Source organism: Dipodomys merriami, unplaced genomic scaffold (genome assembly GCF_024711535.1).
Source record: "Dipodomys merriami isolate MVZ:Mamm:240054 unplaced genomic scaffold, mDipMer1.0.p SCAF_39, whole genome shotgun sequence".
Taxonomy (NCBI): domain Eukaryota; kingdom Metazoa; phylum Chordata; class Mammalia; order Rodentia; family Heteromyidae; genus Dipodomys; species Dipodomys merriami.
Genome location: NW_027205492.1, coordinates 3,426,346 through 3,453,952, shown reverse-complemented (window position 1 = coordinate 3,453,952; position 27,607 = coordinate 3,426,346). Strand labels below are relative to the sequence as shown.

General features: G+C 49.2%; 1 protein-coding gene across 5 annotated transcripts in view; it reads right to left on the bottom strand.

Moving 5' to 3' along the window:
* Positions 1–1,377: 1,377 nt before the first annotated feature.
* Positions 1,378–27,607, bottom strand: part of L3mbtl1 (L3MBTL histone methyl-lysine binding protein 1) — a 30,522-nt gene continuing 4,292 nt past the window's right edge. For 2 of the 5 annotated variants that reach the window (XM_069989789.1, XM_069989791.1), the window contains exons 4-22: positions 27,282–27,508; positions 26,811–26,952; positions 26,458–26,605; positions 26,144–26,258; positions 25,418–25,502; positions 19,494–19,582; positions 18,917–19,021; positions 17,066–17,201; positions 16,684–16,775; positions 13,876–14,027; positions 13,463–13,539; positions 12,211–12,296; positions 11,927–12,037; positions 11,397–11,511; positions 10,958–11,057; positions 10,564–10,761; positions 10,409–10,458; positions 8,320–8,477; positions 7,483–7,816 (exon numbers count right to left, since the gene is read on the bottom strand). In XM_069989789.1, coding sequence (XP_069845890.1) covers positions 7,541–7,816; positions 8,320–8,477; positions 10,409–10,458; positions 10,564–10,761; positions 10,958–11,057; positions 11,397–11,511; positions 11,927–12,037; positions 12,211–12,296; positions 13,463–13,539; positions 13,876–14,027; positions 16,684–16,775; positions 17,066–17,201; positions 18,917–19,021; positions 19,494–19,582; positions 25,418–25,502; positions 26,144–26,258; positions 26,458–26,605; positions 26,811–26,952; positions 27,282–27,508 — 2,462 coding nt within the window. In that variant the 3' untranslated portion in view covers positions 7,483–7,540. Of the gene's footprint in view, positions 4,129–7,482; positions 7,817–8,319; positions 8,478–10,408; positions 10,459–10,563; positions 10,762–10,957; positions 11,058–11,396; positions 11,512–11,926; positions 12,038–12,210; positions 12,297–13,462; positions 13,540–13,875; positions 14,028–16,683; positions 16,776–17,065; positions 17,202–18,916; positions 19,022–19,493; positions 19,583–25,417; positions 25,503–26,143; positions 26,259–26,457; positions 26,606–26,810; positions 26,953–27,281; positions 27,509–27,607 lie in introns of those variants that run through there. The other 3 variants (XM_069989793.1, XM_069989794.1, XM_069989792.1) reach the window with 3 other exon arrangements.

Here is a 27,607-nt window from a genome sequence, read left to right as displayed (position 1 = left end):
CTTACTGTTTATGTAAGATTTCATCATGGAATTAAAGAATGTTAAGAGGGAAGATTTCAGTTGGGTGCTGGTGGCTCACACCTGTAATCTTAGCTACTCAGGAGACTGAGATCTGAGGATCATGGTTTAAAGCCAGCCTGGGCAGGAAAGGCCATGAGACTCCAATCTCCAATACACCACTCAGAAAACTGGAAGTGGCACTGTAGCTCAAGTGGTAGAGTGCTAGCCTTGAGCTGAAGAGCTGAGGGACAGCACCCAAGCCCAGAGTTCAAGCCCCACAACTGGAAAAAAAAAATCTGAAGACGACAGTGGATTTCCACTGCCCATTTATAGGATGTTGAAGATTAGGCCTTTTCCACATTGCTATATGAGGATTCTCATTGCTATGCTTCACTGTAGGCAGCTATACTGTTATCCTTTGTTTCCTGTCTCCTCCTCCCTCTTCATTCTGAGGTTTGAACATAGAGCCTTGTGCTCTTGCTTGACTTTCTTGCTCACAGCTGGTGCTCTACCACTTGAGCCATACCTCCAGTTTATCTATTTTGCTGATTAGTTGGAAATGGAGACTCATACACTTTTCTGCCCAGGCTGACTTCAAACCATAATCTTTAGATCCCAACCTCTTGACTAGCTAAGATTATCACAAGCTACTGACACTCAACTTCTTTCCTATCTTTTTAACAGTATTAAACAGATTCTCCAGGACTCTACCTAACAGCAGGGAGATACTTGGGTCCCCTTCGGCAGTGGCAGCTCAGGTGTTCACTGTGTATTTTCTGTGCATTTTTTTTTTCAGAATTAGCTCTTACTTATGCTACCATTTATTGAATAACTAATCATCTTATCCAAGGCTGTTTCACTGTTGACATTTTATTGTGAAGAGTTCATGAGTTAAATCAGTTTTGTTGTCTAGTGAGATTAAATAAGATTTCTCTGTGAAATGTGTTTTTCCCCCAGTACAACTGATTGATCCTTTTCAGTTTCATTCATTTTCTAACCTAGACATCCACACCTATAGCTTAACATGAATATCCAGCAACCTATCCAATATCTTGTAATTAACATATCACCTAATACGAATACCTTAGAGGCATCTCAAATATAACAAGGCCAAAGTAAAATTATAGGCTTTTATTTCCATGCTCTTTTCTGGCCTTTCATACCTGTTACCTCAAATCCTTGTACATCTTTGTAAATTAAATATACTATAGTCCATGTAATTTCTTCCTTACAGTCCTGAGTCACCAATGCCTAGCAATTTCTTAAGTCTAAACTATTAACTTCACCACTAAGTCATTTTGTTTTTCTGTGCATTTTATCTGGAAAAAAAACAGACTCTGGCTATGTGTATCATCCAGTTGTCTGAATTTATTTTTGTTGTTTCAGTACATTGACAAATCACTCCACATTTTGCTTGTAGCTTTTCTTCCCTCAAGAGTCACTTTAGTTTAAACCAGAGAATTCTCTTAAAAGATCTCAAGTGTGCACACACAAACACACATACACACACACACGCACACACACACACAACTACAAGGCAAATACAAAATATGCTACCCCACCAAAGTGCATGTGAAGGAAAGTGCAACAAGGTTTCATTTTCAAACTCTGGGACCATTCTTAGAAATTAAACTTAGAAATTAAACTGAAAGGTCATCCCTGACCTAGGGCAGGACTGGGCAGGGACTGGGTGTAACTGCCGGCCAAAGTGTAAGTGGCTACTGGCTCTGGAGAGCAGGGCACAGGGTGCCAGCAACTACTACCCACGCCCCTCCCCGCCTGCGTTCCCAGAACAAGGTACAATGAGGCCATTTGGGGACACAGCAGAGGTGAATGGGCCGTGGAATGGACAGAAAGCAGATTTCGTTGCAGTTTTTTTTTTTAAATGATTCAGTTTCTTTCCAAAGAGTTTGATGTTAGAGCAGAAAGTGCTGAGGCCTCAAAATCTGGAGGCCTGGGGGCTATATCTCCAAGGCCTTTGTTCCATCTGACCTTTCCCACAGGCAGGTATCATTCACAGATCCACAGGCAAAGGCTTCCCTGGTCCCTCTCCCTAGAAGAGGTTGTGTGTTCCCAGGTGCTGGCTTTGACTTCACGCTGCTCCCTCATCCCACCACCAGGGAGCAGCTCAGGAAAAGGCTAAGACCAAAGAGCCAATGACTTCCATGATTTCCCTTGCTACAAGGTAGCTAAGAGAAGAGAGGGCAGACCTGCTCCTCAAGGCTCTCAGCCAAGAGGCAGTGATGTCATCGCTGTAAACCCAGCCTTCCCTGTGTCTTCCCAGGAGGCCTGTGCTCAGAGCCATCCCTCAAGTCTGAAAGCAAAGGGATATGCTTCTGAGGCTCTTCAGAGGCCTGCTGGCGGCTGAATGGCTGACCCAGAAAAGCTGCTGGTCCTTGGGGGAGAATTCCCTAGAGGACTGTGGCAGGAAACCAATAGAGCTGCAGCTTTGCTACTTCTAAGGGAAAAAAAATAAAGCTTTGTATTGTAACTATAGCCCTTGACATACACAACACCGAGCCTCACACCTGCACCCTGTCCGACATGCCTGAGAGTGTTGTGTGTACACACACACATACATACACACACACATACACACACATGTCACATGACTGAGAAGGGGCCTCAGGAAGGACCCTTGGGCTCCACAGACTGCAGGCCACCTCAGCACCTGAGGGCACAGGAGCTTTGCACTGGTTCCAGCCTTCACGTGGGGCTGACTCCTACTTGGTTCTGGCCCTCTCCACCTAGGCTGGGAGGCAGGTTTGGCAGTGGCTCAGTGGAGGCTGAGTCTACTCTTGGATGGAGAGGCCCACATCCTAGAGCCCCAGCAGGGACGCAGCTGGCAGTGTAAGTCAGATGGCGTGGCAATGGGGTTTCAGGGACCTGGATAGTTCAGACAGAACAGTTTGCCTTCCTAACTCCCAACTTTAAATGGTCTTCGCAAGACTCAAGAGTAAAAGGGCCAGATGGAATGTGACATCCCAGGGGGCTGTGTGCTAGACAGAGTGCTACATTCTCCTGGCAGGAGGCCATCACCCATGGGCAACACCCTCACTAAACTCCACAACTCAGACCTCAGCATTTGGAAATACTGCCCCGCCGGCCAAAGACCCAAGATTGCCTGACATCTCCCCTCTGGGCTGATAGAGGGCCCGGGCTCCTCACCAAGCATGACTTCCTCTTCTCCAGCCACAACAATGAAAAGGTATGGCACACCTCACCCTCTTGCCAGTTGTAAACCAGACTCCAACCCTTTGCTTGTTCTGCTGGAACTAGACCCTGGCATGGACCACTTCAATACCAAGCAGTCCCGAACTGGGAATATTCAAGACACCTCTTCACTCTGAATCTCCACCACTGATGGGCAAAAGGGAGAAAGACAGCCAGGGACTCCCAGTGGGTCCCTGATGCCATGTTTTTGAGGCTCCCATTTCTAAGTGGGAAGAACCGTAGGGTCTAGTGGAACCACAGCCGGAGCACTGACCAGGATTCGGGTAGCAGAGAAAGGGTATAAAACCACAGGCAGAGCGGTAAATGTGTAATGTGTGTGGCAGGGGCACTTCTTGGTAGGAAGAAAGGAGAGAAGGAAGAGAGAAGGGTATGTAGAGATGCCAAAGGAAACAGAACCTCGGATTACAGAACTCCCACCAGGCTTATCCTCACTGCTAAGACAAACAGCCTTTGGTGCCAACTGAGTCAGCTGGAGATGTGGGGTGCCAGTAATTCACCCCAGCAGTCACCCCCAGCCCAGGCTCACCCTCACTGTGCAACGGAGGCAAATGAGCTCCAGGACTGACAGGAACAGGGGGCCAGACTCCACCTTTCCAAGGCTCTTCTGCTCCCACACACCTTCTGGAAATGCTCAGCCCTGGTCAGATAAAGAAGGTGAGGGGCGCGGGTGGAGGAATGAGGAACTCAAGTTGGGAAGGAAGCATCAGCTGGAGAGGGAGACCCAGCAAGGAAATGGAGGAAGGCCCAGCCCCAGGCCAGTCACTTTAAGGTGTCATCAGCATTTTTGAACATGAGAATGGCGTTATAGATCTTCAAGGCTGGGCCCAGCTTGACGCTCATGATCTTCACAATGTCCGCCTGTGTCAGCAAAAGGAAGGCCTCGCCGTCAATCATCTGAGGGGTCAGGAGAGGGAGGTGGAGAGTGGAGAAGGTGGCAAGGGTTGTGGGGACGGAGTGAAGGAAAGGCAGGATATGCATGGGGAGTCAGGAGGGGAGAAAGAAAATGGGAATAAAGGATGTGTTATGGTGGGGGGGGGAAGGAAAGGAGGAGGGAGAGGAGAGGAGGAAGGGCCCGGAGAAAGGAGAAGGGAAGGAGAGAGGAGAAAAGGAAGACAGCCGTGGGGACAGAGAAGGAAAGAAAGATAGCCACTGGTTCAACTATTGGTACATGCATGCATTCTCTCTTTCTGCTGACCAGTCTGAGTTTCAGCATTTTTTTCTGCAATATCCTATACCTGTTGTTGGGGCTACCTCACTGTATAGACTGTGACTCAATATAAAATGAAAATGCAAAGCCCACTGCTCCAACATATATCCTAAATTTCAAGACAGGATAGCTGAGCATAAGGCCCAGTGCAGGACTCTTGTCAGTGTAGGGGCTAGGAGAGTAGGAGCCCCTTTAAAGGCCCCTTTAAAGCCACCCTTGCCCAGATTCTAAGCTGTGCCATCTACCTCACAGGTTTCCCTGAACTCACTGTATTTGTGTAATGACCTCTGAGTCAGTTAAGTGTGATCAACATCTTTGAAACACCTAAAGCAGAAACAAAACAAATGAACATAAAACAACCACAAAATCTTGCTAGTGTGGTCCTCACAACATGACCAATGAAGCCATTAGTTAACCTTAGTGCTTGCTAATAGGACTGGTCATACCACCATGTGTATTCCACAATGGTGCATACAAGGTATAGCATGTTACCCACCACCTGTCCTTGAGACAGAGAGAGAGGCACACAGACAGAAACAGAGACAGAGACAGAGACAGAGACAGAGACAGAGACAGAGGAAGAGAGAGAGAGAGAGAGAGAGAGAGAGAGAGAGAGAGAGAGAGAGAGAGAGAGAGAGAGAGAGAGAGAGAGAGGGAGGGATCAGAACCTGAATCTAAAATCTAAACAAGGCTTTGGACCTAGTTTGTAATAGGAAATATAAACAATTAGAAAGGCAAGGTCAGTGACACCACATGGTAGCAAGATAAAATCAGAAGTATACATTTTGTGAGACTTCTTAAAATGTCCTACACATACATACACATATAACACACACACACACACATGACAGGGGCCATACTAAAATAGAAGCTATCTAAACCAGGTGCCAGTGGCTCACGCCTGTAATATTAGCTACTCAGGAGGCTGAGATCTGAGAGATTCTTATCTCCAATTATCCAGCAAAAAAAAAACAGAAGTAGAGGTGTGGTTCAAGTGGCACAGTGCCAGACGTAAGTGGAAAAGCTAAGCAACAGCGCAAAGCCCTGAGTTCAAGCCCCAGTACTTTGACATGCTCACAAAAAAAAGAAAGTATTTTAAGAGATGTAACAACCAAAATCCATTATGAGGGACTTACTTGGATCCTGGCTCAAAATGTGGCAACTGGGGAAATTGAAATAAACCTGGATATGGAATGATTGCCAGGAGGTCCTTTTGATTTGTCATAGCGAGCACCATCATATTGTCATTATGCAGAGAAAACGTTTGGTTTCAGAGATAAGAACTAGGGTATTCAGGGGTGCAATATCTTGATGTCTGTAATTTACTTCAAATTGTTTCATTCCAAACCAGCAGCTATTGTGAAGCAACTGTGTGAAATGCTGCTAATTGTTTAGGGCTTATATCCTAGGGTAGAGGCAGGATGGAAAAAGCTAGTTGTGGAGCTAGAGAGCATGGGAGAGGGGGGCTAAGCAGGCTACAGCCTTGGGGAAAGGAGAACATTTACATGTCCATGAACAGGAGCACTTGTGCATATTCATAATCTGGTGCAGTCTTAGTAATCACAAGCTACAAGTACAAGCTGAAACACATGAAGACCTCAAAACCACTGCAGGTAGCTAAAGGCACATATGCTGTCTGACTCCATATATACGAATTCAGAAACAGCCAGAGCTGGCTGGTAATGTGGCTTAGTGGTAGAGTGCTTGCCTAGCATGCATGAAGTCCTGGGTTAGATTTATTAGTACCACATAAACAGAAAAAGCTGGAAGTGACACTGTGGCTCAAGTGGAAGAAGGCTAGTTTTGAGCAGAAGAAGGTCAGGGACAATGCTAGGCCCTGAGTTCAAGCTCTAGGACTGGCAAACCACCACCACCACCACCAACAACAACCCATCTAGGCACAAGGGGTGACATTGATCAAGATGCACTGGGTTTACAAACTGATTTGCTGAACTGAAATCCCTTTGTACAGCTATTTAAAGATACTTAAAAAAACCACAACATCTGGGGATCGGGGGGTAGAGCTCAACTGGTAAAGCATGGGCTCAGCATGCACAAGGTCCTGAGTTTAAGCCCTCTGACCGAAATAAACAATAATCACAAGAACCAAAGGAAACAAAAACCTAAAACAACAACCTGTGCAGGTCAGAAGCTGTTTAGTGTGCTCCATGTTGGTCAAAACTCACTGGGAACAGGAGAGCATCTGGGGGCGGGGGGGCACATGCATCCAAGTGAGATTGACAGGCAAGGAGCAAGGGGAACCCTCAGAATGGGGAAGAAGCAAGCTGTTCTAGGCCTGGAGGAGGAGGATCTGTCCATTCCAGGCTTGACAGATTGCGCAGCAGAGCACACGTTCCTTGAGAGGGGGGATGCACAGGAAGGATGCATATATTCTTTTGGGGGGGACTTAAAAAGAACCTCAAAGATCTTTCCTCGTTTCAAACTACAAATTAAGACAGTTCTGAGAAAGCTCTTTATTTGCGAGAGTAACTATGCACTAAAAGTCACAGAATACTTACAGAGCCTCTCCCTCCCCCAATCAGGCTTTCTGGTATAGTGACAGGATGAACGCATGACGCTATAATATTGCTATACATGTACACACACCAGTGATATCACATCTAATTATACTAGATGTCCTGGTGGAATGACTCAGTCCTCATTTGGAACACTCATCATGGCCCTGCCCTGTCGACACTTCACTCTGTCTCCATTATATAAAGATGCAGGCTCAGAGGTAAATAATTAAATTGGCAGAGCTGGGACTCATACAGACTGTCTCCAGAGCTGCCATTCTTTCACCTATAACTCAATGCTTCTCATCTTTGCTAATCTCTTGGACACCTCGATTTTAGTCTGTGTAAGGACCCTTGCAGTAAACACTAACACCTGTGTCATTCAAAATAGTCTGTGTTCTGCTTCACCTGTGTGAAGCTTTGGGTTCCATCTCCAGTCCCCCAAATCCCTAAATCCTTCAACTCACTGCCACTGGTGAAGCTAAGTTTGAAAACTAGACTGGGCAGAGAGCAGAGAGCAAATAGAATCCTGTTTCTAGTCTGTGTTTTCCCTCCTGAAGGTGATGTGAACATGTGGTGATCCCTAGCTGGTCCATAGTCCATACCAAGTTCTTCCCAGACATGGGGGGGTCCCTATGACTAGTCTTGGTTGTGTAGGTAACAGAGACCCCCTTAGCATGCATGAAGCCCTGGGTTCAATCTCCTGGTCAGGGGAGTGCTGGTGAGGGCACCTGCTTCCTGCTGCTTCAATGATACAGTGACCTTGTCTCTGTCCCCATCTACACTTGCACCTTACCTCATCTTTGAAGAGGCGTGCTTGGTCCTCACAACCTGTCAGGGTCTGAACGAAGCCAAAGACCTTGGAAAGCAGAGAAGCTGTGTTGACCAGGATACGGACTAAAACCGCGGAGGAAGGGCTGGCCTTTGTAGCCTTGGGACTGCACAGCTGGGTCAGCGTTGCTTGTTCTCATCAGCCCCAGAGGATCCCTGTGTCTCAATGCTGGTGTGTGTGTGTGTGTGTGTGTGTGTGTGTGTGTGTGTGTGTGGTGTGTGTGTGTGTGTGTGTGTGCGCGTGCGCGCGCGCCCCTTACTCCTGAAATCTAGGGACAAAGTCTTCTGCTAGATATCTATCCCCGCCCATCTACCTTGTGTGGCCATGTGGGATAGTGGCTCCACCGGCCACACTGGGTAGCTAGAGGGACTGTGGACAGGATGGATGAGCAGGAGGGGCAGTCAGGAGTGGCATGAGGGTCCACCTGCCCAGGGACTTGCCTCACCAGCTGTGGTGAGAGGAAGATGCAGGGCAAAAGGGAGAGGAGGCGGCCGAGGAGTGTGTGTGTATGGGGGGGGGGGGGGTCTCACCTCCTCGATGGTCCACTTGGAGACCGTGGAGGCCGAGATGCCTGCCACTCCTGGCAGGAGCTTGCAGTGCTGCTCCCAGCACATGGAGAGCGAGCGGTCAGGGTGGGTGGACAGGGCCGACAGGAAAAAGGACTGGTGCAGGACATCAGGAGGGAGGGCTGTGAAGCAGAGGAGGAGGCTGGAGGGCCAGTGTCAAAGACCACTCACAACCAAGCCATCTGAGAGGCTGGTGGGCTCAGTGACAGGCCAAGGGCCCCTTCAGAGGGCCTGCGGAGTCAAGAGGGTGACCAGAGGCTCTTGCTCTGGTCAAGGGGGCTGCTCACTTACAAATGCTCTGACTGGCTGGGTGACTCTGGACTCGTTAGTCTGGGATGTAGCCTCCCTGCCTCTAGCTCTGAAAGATGGTCTCAGAGCTGCTCTCAAGATGCCTGCCAAAAGCTTGGTCCCTGACTACCACCACCCCTCCCCCAACACCCTTGGTTCTTATGCCAGAGGTACGTTCTGTTTGCCCTTTCTTTCCTTTGGGTCCTGATCAGCTTTCTCAGAGCTGGCCCCAGAGCCCTGACTGGCTCCCCAGCCTCACTTCCTGCTCTGCTGGGGAATCCTGGCCCTGTGGATCTGGTGAACAACGCTGCTCTGCCTGGCCTCTTTGGCAGGCCTGGCACTCCCCCGCCCCCCCCACACCCCCGCCCAGCCCCAGGGCCTTACTCAACTTGGCTGTTCTAGCCTCAGCTGTCCTGGGGTTTGAACTCAGATCCTTGCACTTGCTAGGCAGGCTCTCTACCACCTGAGCCACACTTCTGGCCCTGGGAATTGTTCTTTCCTGCTAATTCCTGACATTCACAAATGTCGCACCTCTGTGGCTCCCTCTCCTCTGTGGCTCCCCTGCTCATCTCACTGTGCCAGCCTCTCTCTAAGCCTCGGCCTCTCACGACTCTTGTTCCTCTGTCCTAAGCCTGAGGGTCCTGTGCCAGGCCCCACTAATGGGCTTCTGTGACCCTCTTCCCTGCTGCCCTCTGCTGGCCAGTGCAAACTCAAGCACTGCCCCCTCCTCCCCCACCCCCACCCCTTCCTAACCATTAACAAGTTGCTGTTTCTCCTAACCATCCCCTCCTCTCCTGACCCAATGGGGCACATCCAGAAATCCCCTAAGATCTACTAGCACTTCCTCCGCCTGGCCGCGCTCTGGCCTCCAGCACACTGAGGTTAGAACTTCACACCTTGGAGAAGGCCAGGAGGCCCACAGCCAGGCTCTCACAGACAGTCATGGTGTTTTAAAACAGCTCCAATAATGCTTTCAAACAACCAACCCTCTTGGGGTCTCAACAATGGGCAGCTGGGCACCCTCCCCATGGGACAGTCACCAGCACACCTGTATAGAGAAGGTGTGTGAGGCATCTCCTCCAGAAGGGTCAGTGGTAACCAATGTCCCTTCTGGGCCAGAGGCCATCTGCCACAGCAGGGGAAAACCCTGCAGAGGTCACTCTGTCCTTGAAATGCTTCTGTGCCTTTGTGAGTCCCTCTGCCCCTCTTTGAACAAAGTCTCAGCTTTCTAGAAAGATGGACTTCCTAAGAACTCTATACAACAGTTGGTTAGGGGGCGCCCTCTGGAGGTCAGATTTCTATCCTGCAATGGATACAATGGTGGGCAGAAGTGGGGTCCACTACCATCTGATCTTCCGAATCCCTCATCAGAGGACCTAGAGATCGGCCAAGACCTCATCACGCAGGTCTGAGGCTGCAGGAAGAGCCTTCTGTCCCCGCCAAGAAAAAAACTGTATGAAGCAGCAGCAGGAAGGAGTCAGGCGAGAGACTCAGCAGTAACTCTACCTACAGGTAGTATGCTGGGCACTTAGACTGTCCCACTTAGACCTCCCATCACACATGAGGTAAGAACTATCATCACCTGCATTTGACAAGTGAGGGATGCTGAGGCTCAGGAAGTTTGAATATACAATGAGACACCAGAGATGCTCCTATCCCAAAAACAGACCATACAAGCACACAGCCACTAGGTTTTAAAAACACCAATCCTGTGTGCTCTGTGCAAACTCGGGGAGCGGGGGATGGGGAGAGGACCCACACTTACTCTGAAAATCTTCCTGTGGAATCTTGCGATACTTTGGAGGACGTCCAATCCTAGAGCGAGAAACCAGGCCTGTAGCAGGGGATCAGCGGCTGGCTCGAGACGACATGAGGTCCCGCACCCAGAACGCCCAGGCCCCAATTCCCTGGGCTCCGCACCTGCCGTGGTGGCGAGGTTTCTTCCTAGGGGACAAGCTTGGAAGGTTCCTCTTCCGGGCCGAAGCCTCTGAGTCAGACAGGTCTGCTTTCAGCCGACTCTGGTTCCTCTCAGCCAGCGGGCAGCCCGAGAGGCAATGGTGAGCCGTGAACTTGCCCGTGACATGACCAGAACCATCACAGCCAGGAGTGGGACACTTTCTGGGGAAGAAGGTCAAGTACATGGCATGAACTCAGCTCTCAAGGGAACATCACAACTCACCAACCACCTTGAAGGCCCCAGGTGGGCTCCATTTGTCCCCACAGAGCCCTCTCCAACTCAGGCCCCCTTTAGTGAACTGTGGGGGCCATCCTTGAACCATGCCTGAGGTTCTCTGAACAAGAGGCCTGCACTCACCGCTGGTGAAAGTTATATTTGGAGGTTCTGGTGTGCGGCAGGCTCCTGTAGCTGAGCGGGGAGCAGTCCCCAGGAGAAGCAGAGCTGGGATCTCTGGGTCCTGGAAGGGCAGGGAGAGAAGTTGGCATAGGATCCTAGAGGCCAGAACATGACCTCTGGAATGCAGAAGGTCAGCTGTAGTAAGAACTAGTTCTCAAGGACCTGAGCCAGGTTGGGCCACCAGTCCTGCCACAGGACATCTGCTTAACTAGGGGAAATAAGACTGCAACCTGCAGCCATACCCTCCGTCTCTGGGCCTATTTCTTGGCTTATTGTAGCAGGTAGTCCTGAGCAGAGAAATCCAGATTCTGGAGCTCACTGTGGGTATAGCAGGATACAGGAAGGAAGAGTTGTCAGGGGTTGGTGGGAGGGGAAAAGATAGCATCCTGGGGGTACCCACGGAGAGGAGGCTCCAGAGGATGTCCTGTCTTGGAGCACCAGCCTGCAGGATGGATGTCTGGATGGTCAGCATCGATCCAGAAGTCATAGTTGTGATTCCAGCCATCAAAGTGGAGCTGAAGAAGAAAGATCCTTGAAGGTCAGACATGTCTCTCACAGCCCAGCTCAGCTGGGAGGCCCTCTAGGCTGCAGAAGCCTCTCCCCATCCCTTGGACCTGTGACAATCCAGGTCCTGGATTGGAAAAACCCAAAGGCTAATTCCACTATCATTGGTCTTGGCCCACTTTTCCAAGGACTTCAGTTTATAAATTACTAGCAACTCTCATCAATTTCTGGGTAAGATTAAGACTTACTAGGCCCATCTTATAGATAGCAAGATTAAGTCTCAGAGAAGACAAGCAACTTGCTTGTTTTAAGCCCACAAAGAGCACCGATAAAGAGAGAATGGCTCATGCCATACACTTGACCTTTTACCAGTCTATAGAATTTCTGTCCAAATGACTTGTCTGTTTCCCAGGGTCCCAGAACCACCTTTATCCGATGGTCCTCCACGTCTTCTACACTGGCCACCCGAATCAGGGATGGGTTCCTGCGGTCCACGGCCTCCAGCTTCATGTTGACCAGGAAATTGTGAGGGGGTCGCTGCAAGAGGACAGCTGCTTTCAAGCCAAGGCCCAGATCAGGAGAGATGAGATGAGGGTCCACATGCTACGCCCAAGAAATCTATAACCCAACCACCGAGGTGGGGGAGGGGAGGAGCAAGAACCCCATCCTGGCTGGCTGAGAGCTCCACCGCTCTCCCAGCTCACGCTCACCATTTTGAAGGCCCAGGTGGGCACAGCGGAGGTCCCAGTTTCTTCTAGATATTTCTCCCAGCAGAAGCTATCCGGGTCTGGGTAGTCTAGAGAAGAGGGGAGAGGAATGTCTAGCCACCCAGGTGACTAGGGAAATTCTTTGCCCTCAGACAGGAATACAAACATGGAAGGGGCAGAGACCCTACTGAGGGAATGGGTCCTGGTGAGAACCAAAGCGTGCAGTACCCTAAGAGCTCACAGGGATGTCTGGGAACCACAGCTCACATCACCTGTAACCCTCTGTTCCCTTTCAGTCCCATCTCAACCGCTATTGTACGGGGTCCAGAGACCCTCTTGGGAGGAAGGCTTCACTTACTTTGCTTTGGACCCTATGTCTGCTGAGGTAGTCACCTAAGTTTTATCCATTAAGTCTAACCAGAGTCAGGGTTTGATAGTATACTCCAAAAAAATTTAAAAAAATAAGGGCTGGGAAGTTGGCTTAGTGGTAGAGTGCTTTCCTTGCATACATGAGGGGTTCGATTCCTCAGCTCCACATAAGCAGAAAAAAGCCAGAAGTGGTGCTGTGGCTCAAGTGGTAGAGCACTAGCCTTGAGCTGAAGAGTTGAGGGACAACTCCCAGGCCCAGAGTTCAGCCCCCACGACCAACCAAAATAAATAAATAAATAATAAAAATAAAAAAAATAAAAGGGTGGGGTGCTAGTGGTTCATGCCTGTAACCCTAGCTACTCAGGAGGCTGAGATCTGAGGATCATGTTTCAAAGTCAGTCTAGGTAGTCCATGCAACTCTTATTTCTAATCTAATTACCAAAGAGCAAACAGTAGAGCTGTGGCTAAAGTGGTAGAGCTAGCCTTGAGAAAAAAAACAACAACCACAAAACAAACAAACAAAAATCCCCAAACAACTGAAGGACAGCACCCAGGCCGAGTTCAAGCCTGAGGACCATCTATCTCCCTTCCTCCCTCCCTCTCTTTCTCTCTCTCTTCCTCTCTGTCTGTCTATCTGTCTGTCTTTCTCTTTCTCTCTCTCTCTCTCTCTCTCTCTCTCTCTCTCTCTCTCTCTCTCTCTCTCTCTCTCTCTCTCTCTCTCTCTCTCTCTCACACACACACACACACACACACACATGATTCTCAACAACTTGGCCAAGAAGCTGAGGCCCCAGGCCCTATCTGTCCCCTCAGTCTGACCCTAAAGAGACCACTACTGAGGTGCTGGTGAAGGTCAGGGGAGCGAGGAGGTGGGCTTCAGGTTCACCTTGTGGAGGGGTGAGGGGCTTTCCTTGCTTCTGGCACCAGCCCACTGGGTGGATGTAGGGACTACTGGGATCACACCTGAAACCCAAGAACACATCATCGGTCACTGTCCAGGAGAAACACGGAGGGCTGGGGTCATCAGCCACACAGTATAGTTTCAGGTAGCTGACAAGGGGCACAAAACTGCCATATTACGCGCAATATCTAAGGGAGAGCTGTGGTGAAGCATGTGTTGCTGAGCTGTGTGTCTTATGACACAGCTCAACTCCACAGGACAGGCTGTTAGCCCCAGCCAGAGTGGGATCTGAATGCCAGGAGTGGACTGGTTGGGGTCTGCTGTTATCTAAGCTATGAGAAGGGTCATGCCCTTGCCACCCCCTCCCCATGCAGATCAAGTCTAGGTCCCCCCACTACCAGTAGTCATAAGTATCGTCCCAGTTGTCAAAGTGCACCAGGAAGCGGCTGTCCACCACGTCAGTCACACTGGCCACGCAGACGAGCGATGGGTTCATGCGGTCAACAGCCTCCAGCTTCATGCCCACCTGGAAGCCCAGGGGTGGGGGACTCTGGGGGTAAGAAGAGGGCTGCCACGGCCAGGGCCAGGTCTAGCCAGAGCTAGCCCAGAGCCCACTGCTGAATGTAGGAGCAAGTTATCTAGGAGGCCTGCCTGGGGAGTGAAGTAGGAGCAAGAAAGGGACAAATAGGCTACAAATAAGGGTTCTTCCAGGGCAGAATTATCAGCCAAGTCTAAGCGACTTGGGACTTCTGTTGCTCTCATCCAACGAATGGCAGGCTGAGGACAAGTCCCCATACTGGAACAAGCCTGGTTTGGCTTGGCTTGGCCTGAGACAGGCAGTGGGGAAGGGAACACGACAAGTTCTTCACTTAAAGGAAGTAGGAGAGGGAATGAGTAGTAACTGGGCATCTGCCATATTCCAGGCAGAAGGCTCCCACCATATTCCAAAAGACATCATCTCCCTACATGTTTACAATGATTCTATAGGATAAATATTATTGTTCTCATGGTTTGACCCAGAACACAATGCTAGTCAATGGCAGGGTCAAGATTTAAATCCTGGCTAGGTGACAGTAGCTCACACCTGTAAGCCTAGCTACTCAGGAAGCTGAGATCTGAGGTTCACAGTTCAAAGTCAGTCTGGGAAGATAAATCCATAAGACTCCTATCTTTAATTAATCCGCAAGAAGATGGAGAGATAGAGCTGTGGCTCTAGTGATAAAAGTCTGGCCTTGAGTGAAAAAACTAAAAGACATTGCCCAGGCCTTGAGTTCAAGCCCCAGTATCAGCAGAAAAGAGAGAGACAGAGATAGAGAGACAGACAGAGAGAGACACACACAGAGAGAAACACAGAGAGAGATTAAAATAGCTGGGTGCCAGTAGCTTACACTTGTAATCCTAGCTACTCAAGAGGCTGAGATCTGAGGATTATGCTTGAAGCAAGCCTGGGCAGGAAAGTCCATGAGAATTTTATCTCCAACTAACCAGTAAAAAGCTGAAAGTAGAGCTGTGACTCAAGTGGTAGAGTACCAACCTTGAACAAAAAAGCTAAGGGACAACATCCAGGCCTTGAGTTCAGTCCTAGTACCAGCACACACACACACATACACACACACACACACACACACACACACACGAGTTCAGTCCTAGTACCAGCACACACACACACACACACACACACACACACACACACACACAAACACACACACACAATAGTTCAACTTAAAAGTCTGTGCTGCCTATCACAGAAACAGGAGGGACCTTGCCAGTCACCTGTGAACTTGCAAGAATGGGCTCTAATGCCCGGCGCAGGTGGCTCACATGTGTAATCCTAGCTACTCAGGAGGCTGAGAGCTGAGGATCATGGCTCAAAGCCTGGGCAGGAAAGTCCAAGAGACTCTTATCTCCTATCTACCAGAAAACTGTAAGTGGTGCTGTGGCTCCAGTGGTAGAGTGCTTGCCTTGAGCTGAAGAGTTCAGGGACAGCGTCCAGGCCCAGAATTCAAGTCCCACCAAAAAAAAAGAATGGGCTCTAGGGTTGGACTAGGGTAGAAGAATAACTCTGCCTGATCTCTGAATGGTGGCACAAAGGGACCTTGAACCTTCATTATGTTAACTGGGTGTGTGTGTGTGTGTGTGTGTGTGTGTGTGTGTGTGTGAGAGAGAGAGAGAGAGAGAGAGAGAGAGAGAGAGAGAGAGAGAGAGAGAGAGAGAGAGAGAGAGAGAGAGAGAGAGCATGCATGCATGCATGCATGCATGCATACATGTGTGTGATGATGAAGATTCAATACAGAGCTCATGCATGTTGAACAGACACTATCACTGAGCTACACCTCCAATACGAATATTTTCAATAAGAATTCCTTATATCTTTTGGATCCTTTGCTTGGGATTACATGAGATACTTTAGCTGTGAAAGATGCCAGCTGCCTTTGAAGACATTAAAAGACTGTTAGGAATGAACGAGAACCTAAATGTTAGCAGAAAAGAAGTTTGTGGAATAGCCTTTGACCTCACACGAAAAGACTGAAGAATGCAAAGAATTAGGTGACATGAGAGTGCACAGACCGAGGCGATGGGCCTGGGGCTCCTGGCCTGGATGGATAATCCTGCCATAGGGAAAGGCTATGGTTTGAGTATGTTTCCCAATGGCTGGTGCCCAGTGAGATGGTGTTGAGAGGTGGTGTCTAGCAGGAGAGAATTAGGTTGAACTACTAGTGTAATTCTTGAAGAACCTTGGTTAGTTCCCTTGAGAGTGAATCCTTATTTGAAAAATGAATCACTAAAAGCCAAGAGTCCCCAAGTCCCCTGACTTCCAAACTCACCCTTCGGATCTCTGTTCTCTTCCGTAGGCATTCCCACCACTGAGGTGCCATCAGCCTCTAGAACCACGAGCTACACAAACCTCTTTTGTTTACACATTAACTAGTCTTGAATATTTTTGTTATAGCAACAGAAAATGAGATAGGACAGGGTGGACAGAAGGAACTGGGGAAAACCTCTAACCAGCCCCTGCCCTCCCCTCTTTGATCCCTGACCCTTGGCCCTGTTCAGCTGCGAGGCTTGCACCTGACAGGAGAGACCAGAAAGCTGAGATCACCAGAAGATGAGCTCTTTTCTGATGAGTCAGATTCCCTGGGCTGGCTGTGGTGTCTGTGGCCCGGGCGGCTGGAGGGTGATGTTCACTCCCGCTCAGGGGCACTCACATGGCTCTGGCTCACAAACAGGTGCTTGGGGGCCGCCTGAGCTCTTGTGCTGCGCAGGTACTGGCTCCAGCTGAACTCTTCCTCCTTGTAACCTAGGCCCCTCGGGGGGGAATGACAGAGCGCCGTGCAGAGGCTAGGCTGTGCTGAGGGGACCCCCACAGTGAAGCAGCAGAATCGGGTGTGCCTGAGGACTCCCACAACCCTCAGGAAACCCCTGAGCACTTAAAGGGCTTCTGCCTTGGCTCCGGGGTAGTCATATGAGAACATGATGGAGAGGCTGGCGGGGTTGGCAATCATGGGAGCTGGAAGGGAGGACTGACAGGGGAGAAGAGAGGATCTATGGAACTCACTGCCTCCCAGGCCCAACCTGGGCAGGCCTTACCTTTGGGAGGTTGCAGCTTGTGCCCTGTCTTCTCAAACCAGCCAGCAGGATGAATGTCAGGGGAGTTGGCATTGACCCAGAAGTCATGGCACTCAGAATACCCATCGAAATGTAGTCGGAGGCGGTATCCGCAAACCTGGCCCGGTGAAGGGATCACAGAGACTCCAGTGCCAGCAGGTGACTCAAGCCCCTGACCATGACCTCTCCTAGCCCAGCCTATAGTCTCGGGGTTCTGATGCTGACAGGTTCCCAAACCCACATCTCTTCCCACCTCCTTCCCTCAGCTCCCCTCTTCTCTCTCTCTCTCTCTTTTGTCTGTTGTGGGGCTTGAACTCTGGGCCTGGGCGCTATCCCTGAGTTCTTCAGCTTAAGGCTAGTGCTCTACCACTTGAGCCACAGCACCACTTCTGGTTTTCTAGTGGTTTATGGAGATAAGAGTCTCACAGACTTTCCTACCCCAGCTGGCTTTGAACCGTGATCCTCAGATCTCAGCCTCCTGAGTAGCTAGGACTACAGGTGTGAGCCACCAGCGCCAGGCTTCTCTCACTCTTTTCTAAATTTTTATTTCCTTCAGTTTTTTTATGTGGTGCTGAGGAATCCAACCCAGGGCCTCATGCATGCAAGGCAAGTGCTCTACCACTAAGCCTCACTCCCAGCCCCTCCCCTTCCCTCTCTTCCCCTCTCTTCCCCTCTTATCCCCTCCTCTCTCCTCCCCTCCCCTCCCCTCCCCTCTCCTCTCCTCTCCTCTCCTTTTCCCATCTCTTCTCTTTTCTCTCCTCTTCTCCCACTCCCTCTTCTCTCCTTCCCCCTTCCCATCTTGGACTCTGCCCCAAGCTTCTCACTCATCCTACAGCAAGGCCAGTTCATGTCCTCATGAGCCCAAGTGCTGGGTACAGGACAGATTGACTCTTTGGCTTCCTGCTCTCCTGTGCCCCAGATGGGACTTGGAAGGGGTCACAGGCTTGAGGCTGCTCAGGGCCCTTGATGGCCTTTCCTTCTGCTACCTCCTCTCACTGCTCCCCACTTGGACACCCTGCAATGGGCCCTCTCAGCTCACGGCTAGAGCATGGTGGGGGCCTACTCCAGGTGAGCTCCATTGTTTCGTTCAGTTAAGCTCTCTAGTGTTAATTTATGACTAAATCCAGAACCTCTGCCCACTTTGCAGCTTGGTGCTTCTCTTCTTTATGGCAGTGGCCATTGAACTCAGATTCTGGCACTTGACACCGTGTGCCACACCCCAATCCTCACTGTGCCTGGAGCTCCTGTGCACTCGCACAGCTCCTTTCTCAGGGCCAGGCAAGGGAGGCCCTTCCTCTATGCTGTTGCTGCCTCCTCAGGCCAAACGAAGAGCTTCGGGGCTGGGAAGGTGGCTCAGTGGTAGAGTATTTGCCTCACATGCATGAGGCACTGGGTTCGATTCCCCAACACCACATAAACAGAAAAAGCCGGAAGTGGTGCTGTGACTCAAGTGGTAGAGCACTAGCCTTGAGCTGAAGAGCTGAGGAACAGCGCCCAGGCCCAGAGCTCAAGCCCCAAGACTGACAACAACAACAACAACAACAAAAAATGAATAGCTTCCCTCTGCCCCCCCATGGCATATCACTGTCATGAAACCTGCAAGTTCTTATAGACAAGGACCAGTTTGACTCCCCCTGGGGAATCTGTCCTCAAGCTCCTCAGGTTGGACCGCAACATACCATACAATGGTCTACGGCCCTGTAGTATTTCCTCTGGCTTGAACTCTTTTAGTTTCCTCTGCATTGCAACTTTATCCCCTGTAAGACTGGGCGCCATGTTCCTAGGCTACACTGAGTGACATCACCAGATGGGGATTAGCCAGCCTCTCCTCACCTCGGCCACCGTGAGGATGAAGTACATGGATGGGTGTTGAGGGTCAATGCCTTCCAGCTTCATGCCCAGTTTGAAGCCATTCTTGTTGTGAGTGACCGCCTGGGACTGTCAACGCACAGAGTGGAGAGGACCCAGCTTCCATCCAGCCTTATCCTTGCCTGGCGAGCTTGGGGTGAAGGAGCTGCCTTTAGGCCCCACCCGCTTGGTGTTCCTAAAGGGGCAACTTGTCTGTGGAATCTGTCACGCAGGGATCCAGAAAGGAACAGAAGAGCTGAGAGGCAGATCTGGACGTAAAAGCCCCCTCTGGCACAGTGCACAGAAAGGTCAGCAATGTGGCTGAGCAGAGGCACCAGAATCAAAAACCTGCAGGCCTAGGAACTGGGTGAGCCTGGGTGTCATCTCCCCATTTTTGCTTCACCTCCCAGAAGCCCCTGATGGTGCCCCCAGGCACCTAACAGCCTCTCCCCTGTCCATTCTGCCAGTCAGACAGAGAACACCAGAAGGCCTGAGTCTGGTGGTGGTCTTTGGACCAGGAAGACAAGACAAGCTCTTCATAGATGGAAATTGTTCAACTCACGTCCTGGAAGAGGTTGATGGGGGCAGTGATAGCCTTCTGCTCCTCCAAGTAGGACTCCCATGACCAGCCCTCCTTCTTCTCACCTGAGGCTGCAGAGAAGAAACAAGACAGGATGACTCCGGGGCTGCTCCTGATGCATGACTTTCCTTAGTTTCTCCTGACTGAACTCTTATGTTAACCTTCAAAGCAAACCAGTTGGAAACCATATGCACCCTGTGTTTTTCTCTTGGCTTTGATGGCACCAGTCACAGAGGTGGCTCAGATGAAGCCAACAAGTTCTGTCCATTCCCCTACCTCCATCTCCAGGCCACCCTCAGAAGTTTTGGTTTATACCACAATGAAAGTCACAGACCAGCTACAGAGGTTCCTGTCTTCTGAAGAGTAACTGAGGGCAAAAAGGAGTAGCAGGTTCTGAGCCAGAGTACTCAGTAAACAGTGTTGCTTCAGCTCATAAAGGAAAGATGAAACACACAGGGGGGAGAAATGGAGGAGAGAGGACATACAGAAATAAGAAACTCTCTTAACTTCTTCCCCTAAATTATTTACAGGCATACACAGAGAAACACATATGTGCTTACATCGTTGTGCACTCCTAGATAAAGGGAAGGTTCTCCTCTCCCAGACATAAGCATGTGCGAGCATGTTCTCTCTCTCATATATACACAGAGGTGCACACACACACACACACACACACACACACACACACACACACTTTCTATAGTCAGGGCCTATAGCCCAGCTAGGTTCCAGGATTCTAGGCAGGGGAAGTGATCTCTCCTGTAGATGGAGTCCTAGCCTCCCACCAAGAAGCTGAAGTAAATTACCTGGAAGGTAGGCTGACCAGATCAGCTGGGTTCCTGCCAGGCCATAGACTGACTTACAAGAATAAGTTCATATCCAGCTGCTTCTGGAAACTTATAAGCCTTGTTTTTTCATCTCTAAAATGCAGATGGTTAGGCTAGGCACCAGTGGTTCATACCTATAATCCTAGCTACTCAGTAGGCTGAAATCTGAGAACTGTAGTTCAAAGCCAGCTGGGGCAAGGAAAGTCTATGAAACTCTTATCTTCAATTAACTACCAGAAACCTGGGAGTGAAGCTGTGTGGCTCAAGTGGTAGGTTGCTAGCCTTGAGTCAAAAACCCCAGGACAGTACCCAGACTTTGAGTTCAAGTCCCAGGACCGGCCCTTACACGTTCCCTCCTTCCCTCCCTTCTCCCCCCTCTCCCTCCCCTCCCTCTCTTTCTCTCTCTCTCTCTCACACACACAAGATCATTTCATCTATCACAGAGGGCTGTTTATGAGTATTGTGAAAGACACTGTCTGAGAACCTTATGAAAGCCAAAATGCTTGGTTCATGTTATTTGTCCTTGCTGGTCTTTCCTATGTCTGTCTGACCTGGATCCTAACTCTGCCATGCTCTGGTTTATGTGACTGCTGCTTGGGCTTGGGCTATACTTGAACTTGGAGGAGTTTGTGATTCAGAAAGATAGTTTTTCCTCAGTTAGAAGCATCTCTCCTGCAGCTGACTAAATTCCCATCACTGCACCAAATCTTAAGTCCCAATAACCTGACCTAGCTAGGCCAAAGCAAGACTTTCATCTATCAGCTGCTCAACAGAGCCAGCAAACTTCTTAGAGATTTATACCAACACTCCAATCTAGAGGACATCCTTTTGGGCTACCTGTCCTTAGTGAAACCTAGACTGTCCTTCAGAATAATCATGTCCCCTACAATGTTTTCCCAAAGCCTATCCAGTGTTATCTCTTCTTACTGAGCAAAAGAAAGGGAATGAAGCAAGAGCAGATCTAAGAATTTTAGGCTGTACCTCTTCCCGTTTCTTGCTACTAGACTCTCCACCATTACAATTCTTATTCTTTTCTCATCCTGCAAGACCTGGATATGGCTCTAGCACCTAGCTCAGGGGTTTATACAGAATAGATATCCAACAAATGTTTGCTAATTGATTAGAAGAATGGATAAGTGGATGGATGGAGGGATGGATGGATGGGTGGGTAGGTGGATGGATGGTTGGGTGGTTGAATAGATGTGTGAGTGAGTGAGTAAATGGATGGACTGATGGTTAGGTAAGTGAGTGGGTGGTTGGATGGAGTTAATGCGCCTTCCTTGACTCCATGAGGCAGAATGTGTTCTTTGACAGTCTTTCACATTGATATATTTCAAGCACAATACTTGTGCTACTACATTATAACTTCCTTTTTTTATATCTGGCTCTGTGAGCTCTTCCTATTTGCTGATATTGTATCTTGCTTATTTTGATCTCTGAACATCCAACCATTTCCCAACAGTGGGAAATGTATGTCTACAGAAAATGTAATGAGAAGAACGGGAGGCCAAAGAACCACCAATTACAAGCAGTCACCAGGATGCTCATTGTTTTTGTTGGTTTAACTGTGTTGCAGATATGTCTCTATATTGACCTATTTCTTACATAGCTTGGCTAGCAAATTCATCCTAAGATGAATTTCAGTAAAGTGGGCTAATGGTGTAGCTCAGTGGTCTTAACATGTGCTTATCATGCATGAGTTCTTGGTACTAAAAGGAGAAAAACACTGAAAGTTTAATCAAGAGTCTGGTACTTGTGTTTAATGTATGCTTCCTGAGGATCTATTCCTGGAAACAGCAAGCGGAAGAGGCGGAACTCGGATGACCATTGTTTACCTGGTGACAGCTTGTCTTCAGCTTCTGGGGAGCATAAATGGACCTTTTTATGTCTTGAACATAGCCTACATTTTGTGGTAAACAGATTAGAGACTTCAATTAAGGAAGTGTCTCTATCTTGGGTGCTGGTGACTCACACCTGTAATCCTAGCTACTCAGGAGTGAGTTCAAGCCTTATAACTGACAATAACAACAACAACAGCAACACAGTAACTCCTGTCACATAAATATGTACACATAAAGCACTGACATTTAAAAAGCTAGGAAAGAGCCAGGCTTCGGTGGCTTACACCTGTAATCCTTGTTACTCAAGAGGCTGAGATCTGAGGATTGTAGTTTGATATTATCCAGGGCAGGAAAGTCTGTGAGACTCTTATCTCCAATTAACCACCAGAAAACGGGATCTGGGGATGTGGTTCAAACTGGTAGAGTGCTAGCCTTGAACAAAAAAGCTCCCTGTAATCATAGCTACTCAGGAGGCTGAGATCTGAGGATCACGGTTCAAAGCCAGCCCAGGCAGCAAAGTCCATGAGACTCTTATCCCCCAACAAAGCACCAGAAAACCAGAAGTGGCGCTGTGGCTCAAGCGGTAGAGCGCTCGCCTTGAGCTGAAGAATGCAGGGACAGCGCCCAAGCCCAGACTTCAAGCCCCACAACCGAAAGAAAGAAAGAAAGAAAGAAAGAAAGAAAGAAAGAAAGAAAGAAAGAAAGAAGGAAGGAAGGAAGGAAGGAAGGAAGGAAGGAAGGAAGGAAGGAAGGAAGGAAGGAAGGAAGGAAGGAAGGAAGGAAGGAAGGAAGGAAGGAAGAGAACAATATATAAAACTCACTGTAAGGACAGAAATCTCTGAATCTGAAAAGACTGACAAGTGATGAGTTGATCCTAGGGAATGCTACTGCACACACTTGATCTAGATGTGGGCAGAATGAGATACCATATGACAGTGGTGAATGACATCTAACTGTTAAGATTATTAGAATAGTTATCAATAAATAAGTTGTAAGGAGTTTTTCATAGCATGTCAGAAAATGATTTTTCATCCAAAAGAGTAGCTGAAAAGATGAAGGAGCTATTTGAGAGAGAAGGTCTGAATTATACATGAGTTACATATTACGAAGTCTTAAACCATTAGAACACTCCAGCAACTCTAGATGTGTCAGATAAACAGCTTAAGTCACAATGAAAATTTCTATCTACTAACATAGTTTGTTTCCTTAAATAATGAAAGAAAAGAGATAGAGGGAGAAAACACAGAAACCAATGTCACACTAACATTCATAATTGAGATAGTGAGTAGTATAACTTTGGGCTGATAGTGTAGTTTGGTAGTAGAGTGATTGCCTGGTATGTATGAAGTCCTAGGTTCAATTCCTAGTACTGAAAAAAAAAAGAACACTGTACTAGCTAACATAGCCCAGCTACAATAACACTGATGTATACATTTGTTTTTGTAAATTAAGACAGTAGTTGGGTCACAGCAGAAAGACACAATCTCTTTCCTCACTGTGTTAGTCTATGAAGCTGTAAACCAAACAGGGCTAAGTATTAGGACTCAGGAGTGAGTGCTTGGGTAAGACAGAGACAAAATTTGATTTGGATCCAGGCACTGATAGCTTATGGTGTCATAACTAGCTACTTAGGAGGCTGAGATCTGAGAATCATGGTTCGAAGCATGGGCAGGAAAGTCCATAAGACTCTTATCTCTGATTAACCACCAAGAAACTGAAAGTAGAGCTATGGCTCAACCGGTAGAGTGCTAGCTTGAGCAAAAAAGTTCAGGGACAGTGCCCAGGCCCTGAGTTCAAACTCCAGGACCAGCCCACACTGATTGATTAACTCTGGTGGGCAGAGGCTGGAAGGGAAAGTAGAACCTTGGACACAGCCCAGCTCCTCTGGCCGTGATTGATCCATTGAGGCAGGATGATGATCTAAGTACTGACCTCATCTTTGTGGTTCTCTCTGAGATGGGAAACACAGTGACTCATGCAACGGAACTGAAGTCCAAGAGGAATTGTCAACATACAAATCATCCATTCATCTACTTGAACAAACATTAATTGAGAAACTACTCCAAACCAAGCTCTAGGCTAAGCAGCTGGGATGTAGTGATTAATAAAACCAACTCAGTAGCTGTGTTGATGGAGTCTAAGGTCTTGAGGGAGAAAGACATTAACCAAATTGTTTTACAAGTATGATCAATGATACTTACTCTACTTGACAGTTGTGGCCTGGGAATACTGAGGTGGTAAGATAAAAGGCCTCAGGGATGGAGCTGACTGTGAATGTGATCTTTTTTGAAATTTTTTAGAATCAAAAGGCCAGAATAGCTGGGCACTGGTGGTTCATGCTTGTAATCCTAGCTACTCAGGAGATCTGAAGATCATGATTCAAAGCCAGCCCAAGCAGAAAAGTCTATGAGACTCTTATATCCAATTAATGACCAGAGAAACTGCACGTGGTGTTGTGGCTCAAGTGGTAGAGTGCTTGCCTTGAGCTGAAGAGCTGAGGGACAGTGCCCAGTCCCAGAGTTCAAGCCCTATGGCCGACCTCCTCCCCTCATCCTCCAAAAAATCCAGAATAAAGTTGTGCACTGGTGGCTCAGCCTTGTGATCCTAGCTACTCAGGAGGCTGAAGTCTGAGGATTGGGGTTTAAAGCCAGCCTGGACAGGAAAGTCCATGAGACTCTTATCTCCAATTAACCACCAGAAAACTGTAAGTGGCGCTGTGGCTTAAAGTGTTAAGAGTGCTTGACTGGAGCAAAAAAGCTCAGAGACAGTGTTTAGACCGTGAAGTTCAAGCCTCACAACTGGCAAACAAACAAACAACAACAAACAAAAGGCCAGTGTAGGGACCCAAATAGGAAGGTCAAATCAAGGACCAGTGTGGGCTTGCCTAGACCATCAAAGAAAAGTAATGCCAGTGTTGCCAAAAATGCTGCTCAAATCTTCAGATACTGAAGCCAAGACTTTGCTGGCAAGGATGCCTACTCACAATTTAATAACAAAGAATAAAGAAATACAGCAATGCTTTCTCACTGTCTCTCTTTTTCACATATACTAACTGGTGAACATCTATGTATATATCAAATTGTATCACAACCATGACCTCTCCCCCGACCTCCCATCTCCACACACACACACACACACACACACACACTCTCTCTCTCTCTCTCTCTCTCTCTCTCTCTCTCTCTCTCTCTCTCTCTCTCTCTCTCTCTCTCTCTCTTTCTCTCACATGTCACCATACCAGGCTGGCTGTTGCTCCATTCTTCGCTCTCTGGAGTGGTAGTAGTGGTGGTTTGTCTCTCTGCATCCTTTCCTTCTTGCTTCTCCTGTAGAAGATAAGCCTGCTCTCAGCTTTCTGTCCTCAGCATTTGAGGTGGAGGTCCAGCCTCTGATCTTACTCTTTCCCAGGCTCTGCCCTAAACAGGTAGAATTCCTTCTAGGCCATCCACTAGTAATAGCACCAGTGGATAAGTTGGTACCCTGGCAAAAGCTCCTGTGAGCACCAACCCCTCCCCGCCTCTTTCAGCTACACACTCTTGACAAACTCTTATACCCAGGGGGAAAACTGAGTACACAAACACCTTCTCTGTGTTGACTTTGCCTACCCAGTAGATGCTTTGTGCTCTATCTATTCCTGCTTCTGCAACTAGAGCTCTATGTTTTCTAACCCCTTGCCTTGGTTCTGGACTTCAGGAACTGTTTTCCACCTCCCCCACACATCCACCCTGGAGCCAGTTCATAGGACTGTGCCAAATGACACTAGGCTGAGATGGTAGCTCCAGAAAATCAAGAGCAATTCATTCATTTATTTTTTCAATCAAGGACAGGACTTGACCCAAGATAGAATCTAAAACTCAGGATGAGTCATAATGGATAGCTAGCCCCATGCTTGGACTCACCAGGTAATGGGAGCTGAGGAATGGGCTATAGCTTCCCCCTTCCCCCTCCAGGGAGGCCTTCTTCTTACCATGGAAGACTCCGACTCCTCTGATGGGCTCTGGTATTCCCTGTGCCTCCTCTTCTTCATAGGTTTGAGTAGATCAGATACATCTGTGCAGCCTGAGTTCTCCACAATGACTGACCTGAGGGAGAAGCTGCCTCAGCAAAAGCAGCACCTGCCATCCTAGCTACTCAGGAGGCTGAGATCTGAGAATCATGGTTCAAAACGATCCTGGGTAGGAAAGTCCATGCACCAGCCTGCCCCCCCTCCTAAGCCTGAGCAGGAATGGGGCTTTGAAGGCTGAAGACAGACAAGTAAGGCTGCACCCCCCTCCCCCTTACCGCTCCTGGAACAGCTGAGGGCAACCGTTGTTGGAAGAGCCAAGATCTGGACAGGTACCCTGAGGCCCGCACGCCTGGCACCGACAGGTGCTGTGATCCTCTGTGGGGTCCCGAGAGGGCTCTTCTGGAGGGTCCTGAGGGGGGTCCCCTGTGGGGGCCAACTGGGCCTCAGGGTCCTCACCACTTAGTAGCCTCACCATGGTCCCTTCTCGGCGCTGGTCAGATCCCCACCCCAGCCTTCTCCATCAGGACCATCATGAACCACACCCCCAGCCCAGGGTCCTCAGGGAAACTGAGGCCTAGCCCACCCTGCACAGCGCTCCCAGCTCAGGGCCCGGGGATCTGGCTCCTACCAGGATGCTGGGTGCCTGAATCACCACCTCTAGCGGGGGCCCCGCCATCTTCGCGTTCGGCCAAACTCTCTTGCTGCCGCTCGGGGTTTAGTGGTTGCTCCACTCCCACCATTTTCAGCGGCGTGTACTCGCTTATCCGGAACTGGGGCGTGGGAGAGTCTGAGGATGGCGACCCCTAGACCCCCCCGGGAGCAGTGCAGTCTCCCAATCTCTAACACTACCTCAAGCTCCTGCAGACCAGGCTCCGCCCCCTCCAAGCCCCGCCCCCAAGCACCTTCATGTCCAGTCCCAAGCTAACGCACTCTAAGCTCCGCCTCCAGGAGATCAGTGTGCTTTAACTTAAGCCACGCCCCTAAAGCCTTGCATTCACAGCACTGACCAACCGCAGGAGCCTGCATCTCTGACAGCTAGGCTTTTCTAGCTTAGGTCCTGCCCCTTAGCTGTGAATAGCCAATCCCTACGGGCACTGACCCGTAGGCCACTCCCAGGGGGCGTGGCCGAAGCCTCCGTCCATTCCAGCAGCCGTAATGTGCTGGTACTAGTGTTGGGCCCTGGTCCAGCATTCATCTGTGGCAGAACGGTGGCTGTCACTGGTTCGCTGCCAGACCCTCGCTCCAGGGCGCCCACCTGGATTGGCTCTCGGGAGAAGCAGGACACATCCAGGGTCCTACTGGGCAGGCCAAGTGTGGCCGAGGTGGCTGTGGGTGGATACACACATAGAGACATGGCACTCACTGGTGAACCTAGTGGCCCTGCCTCAAATCTGCCACAATGTGTAGGCAGGTGAAGAAAAGCCA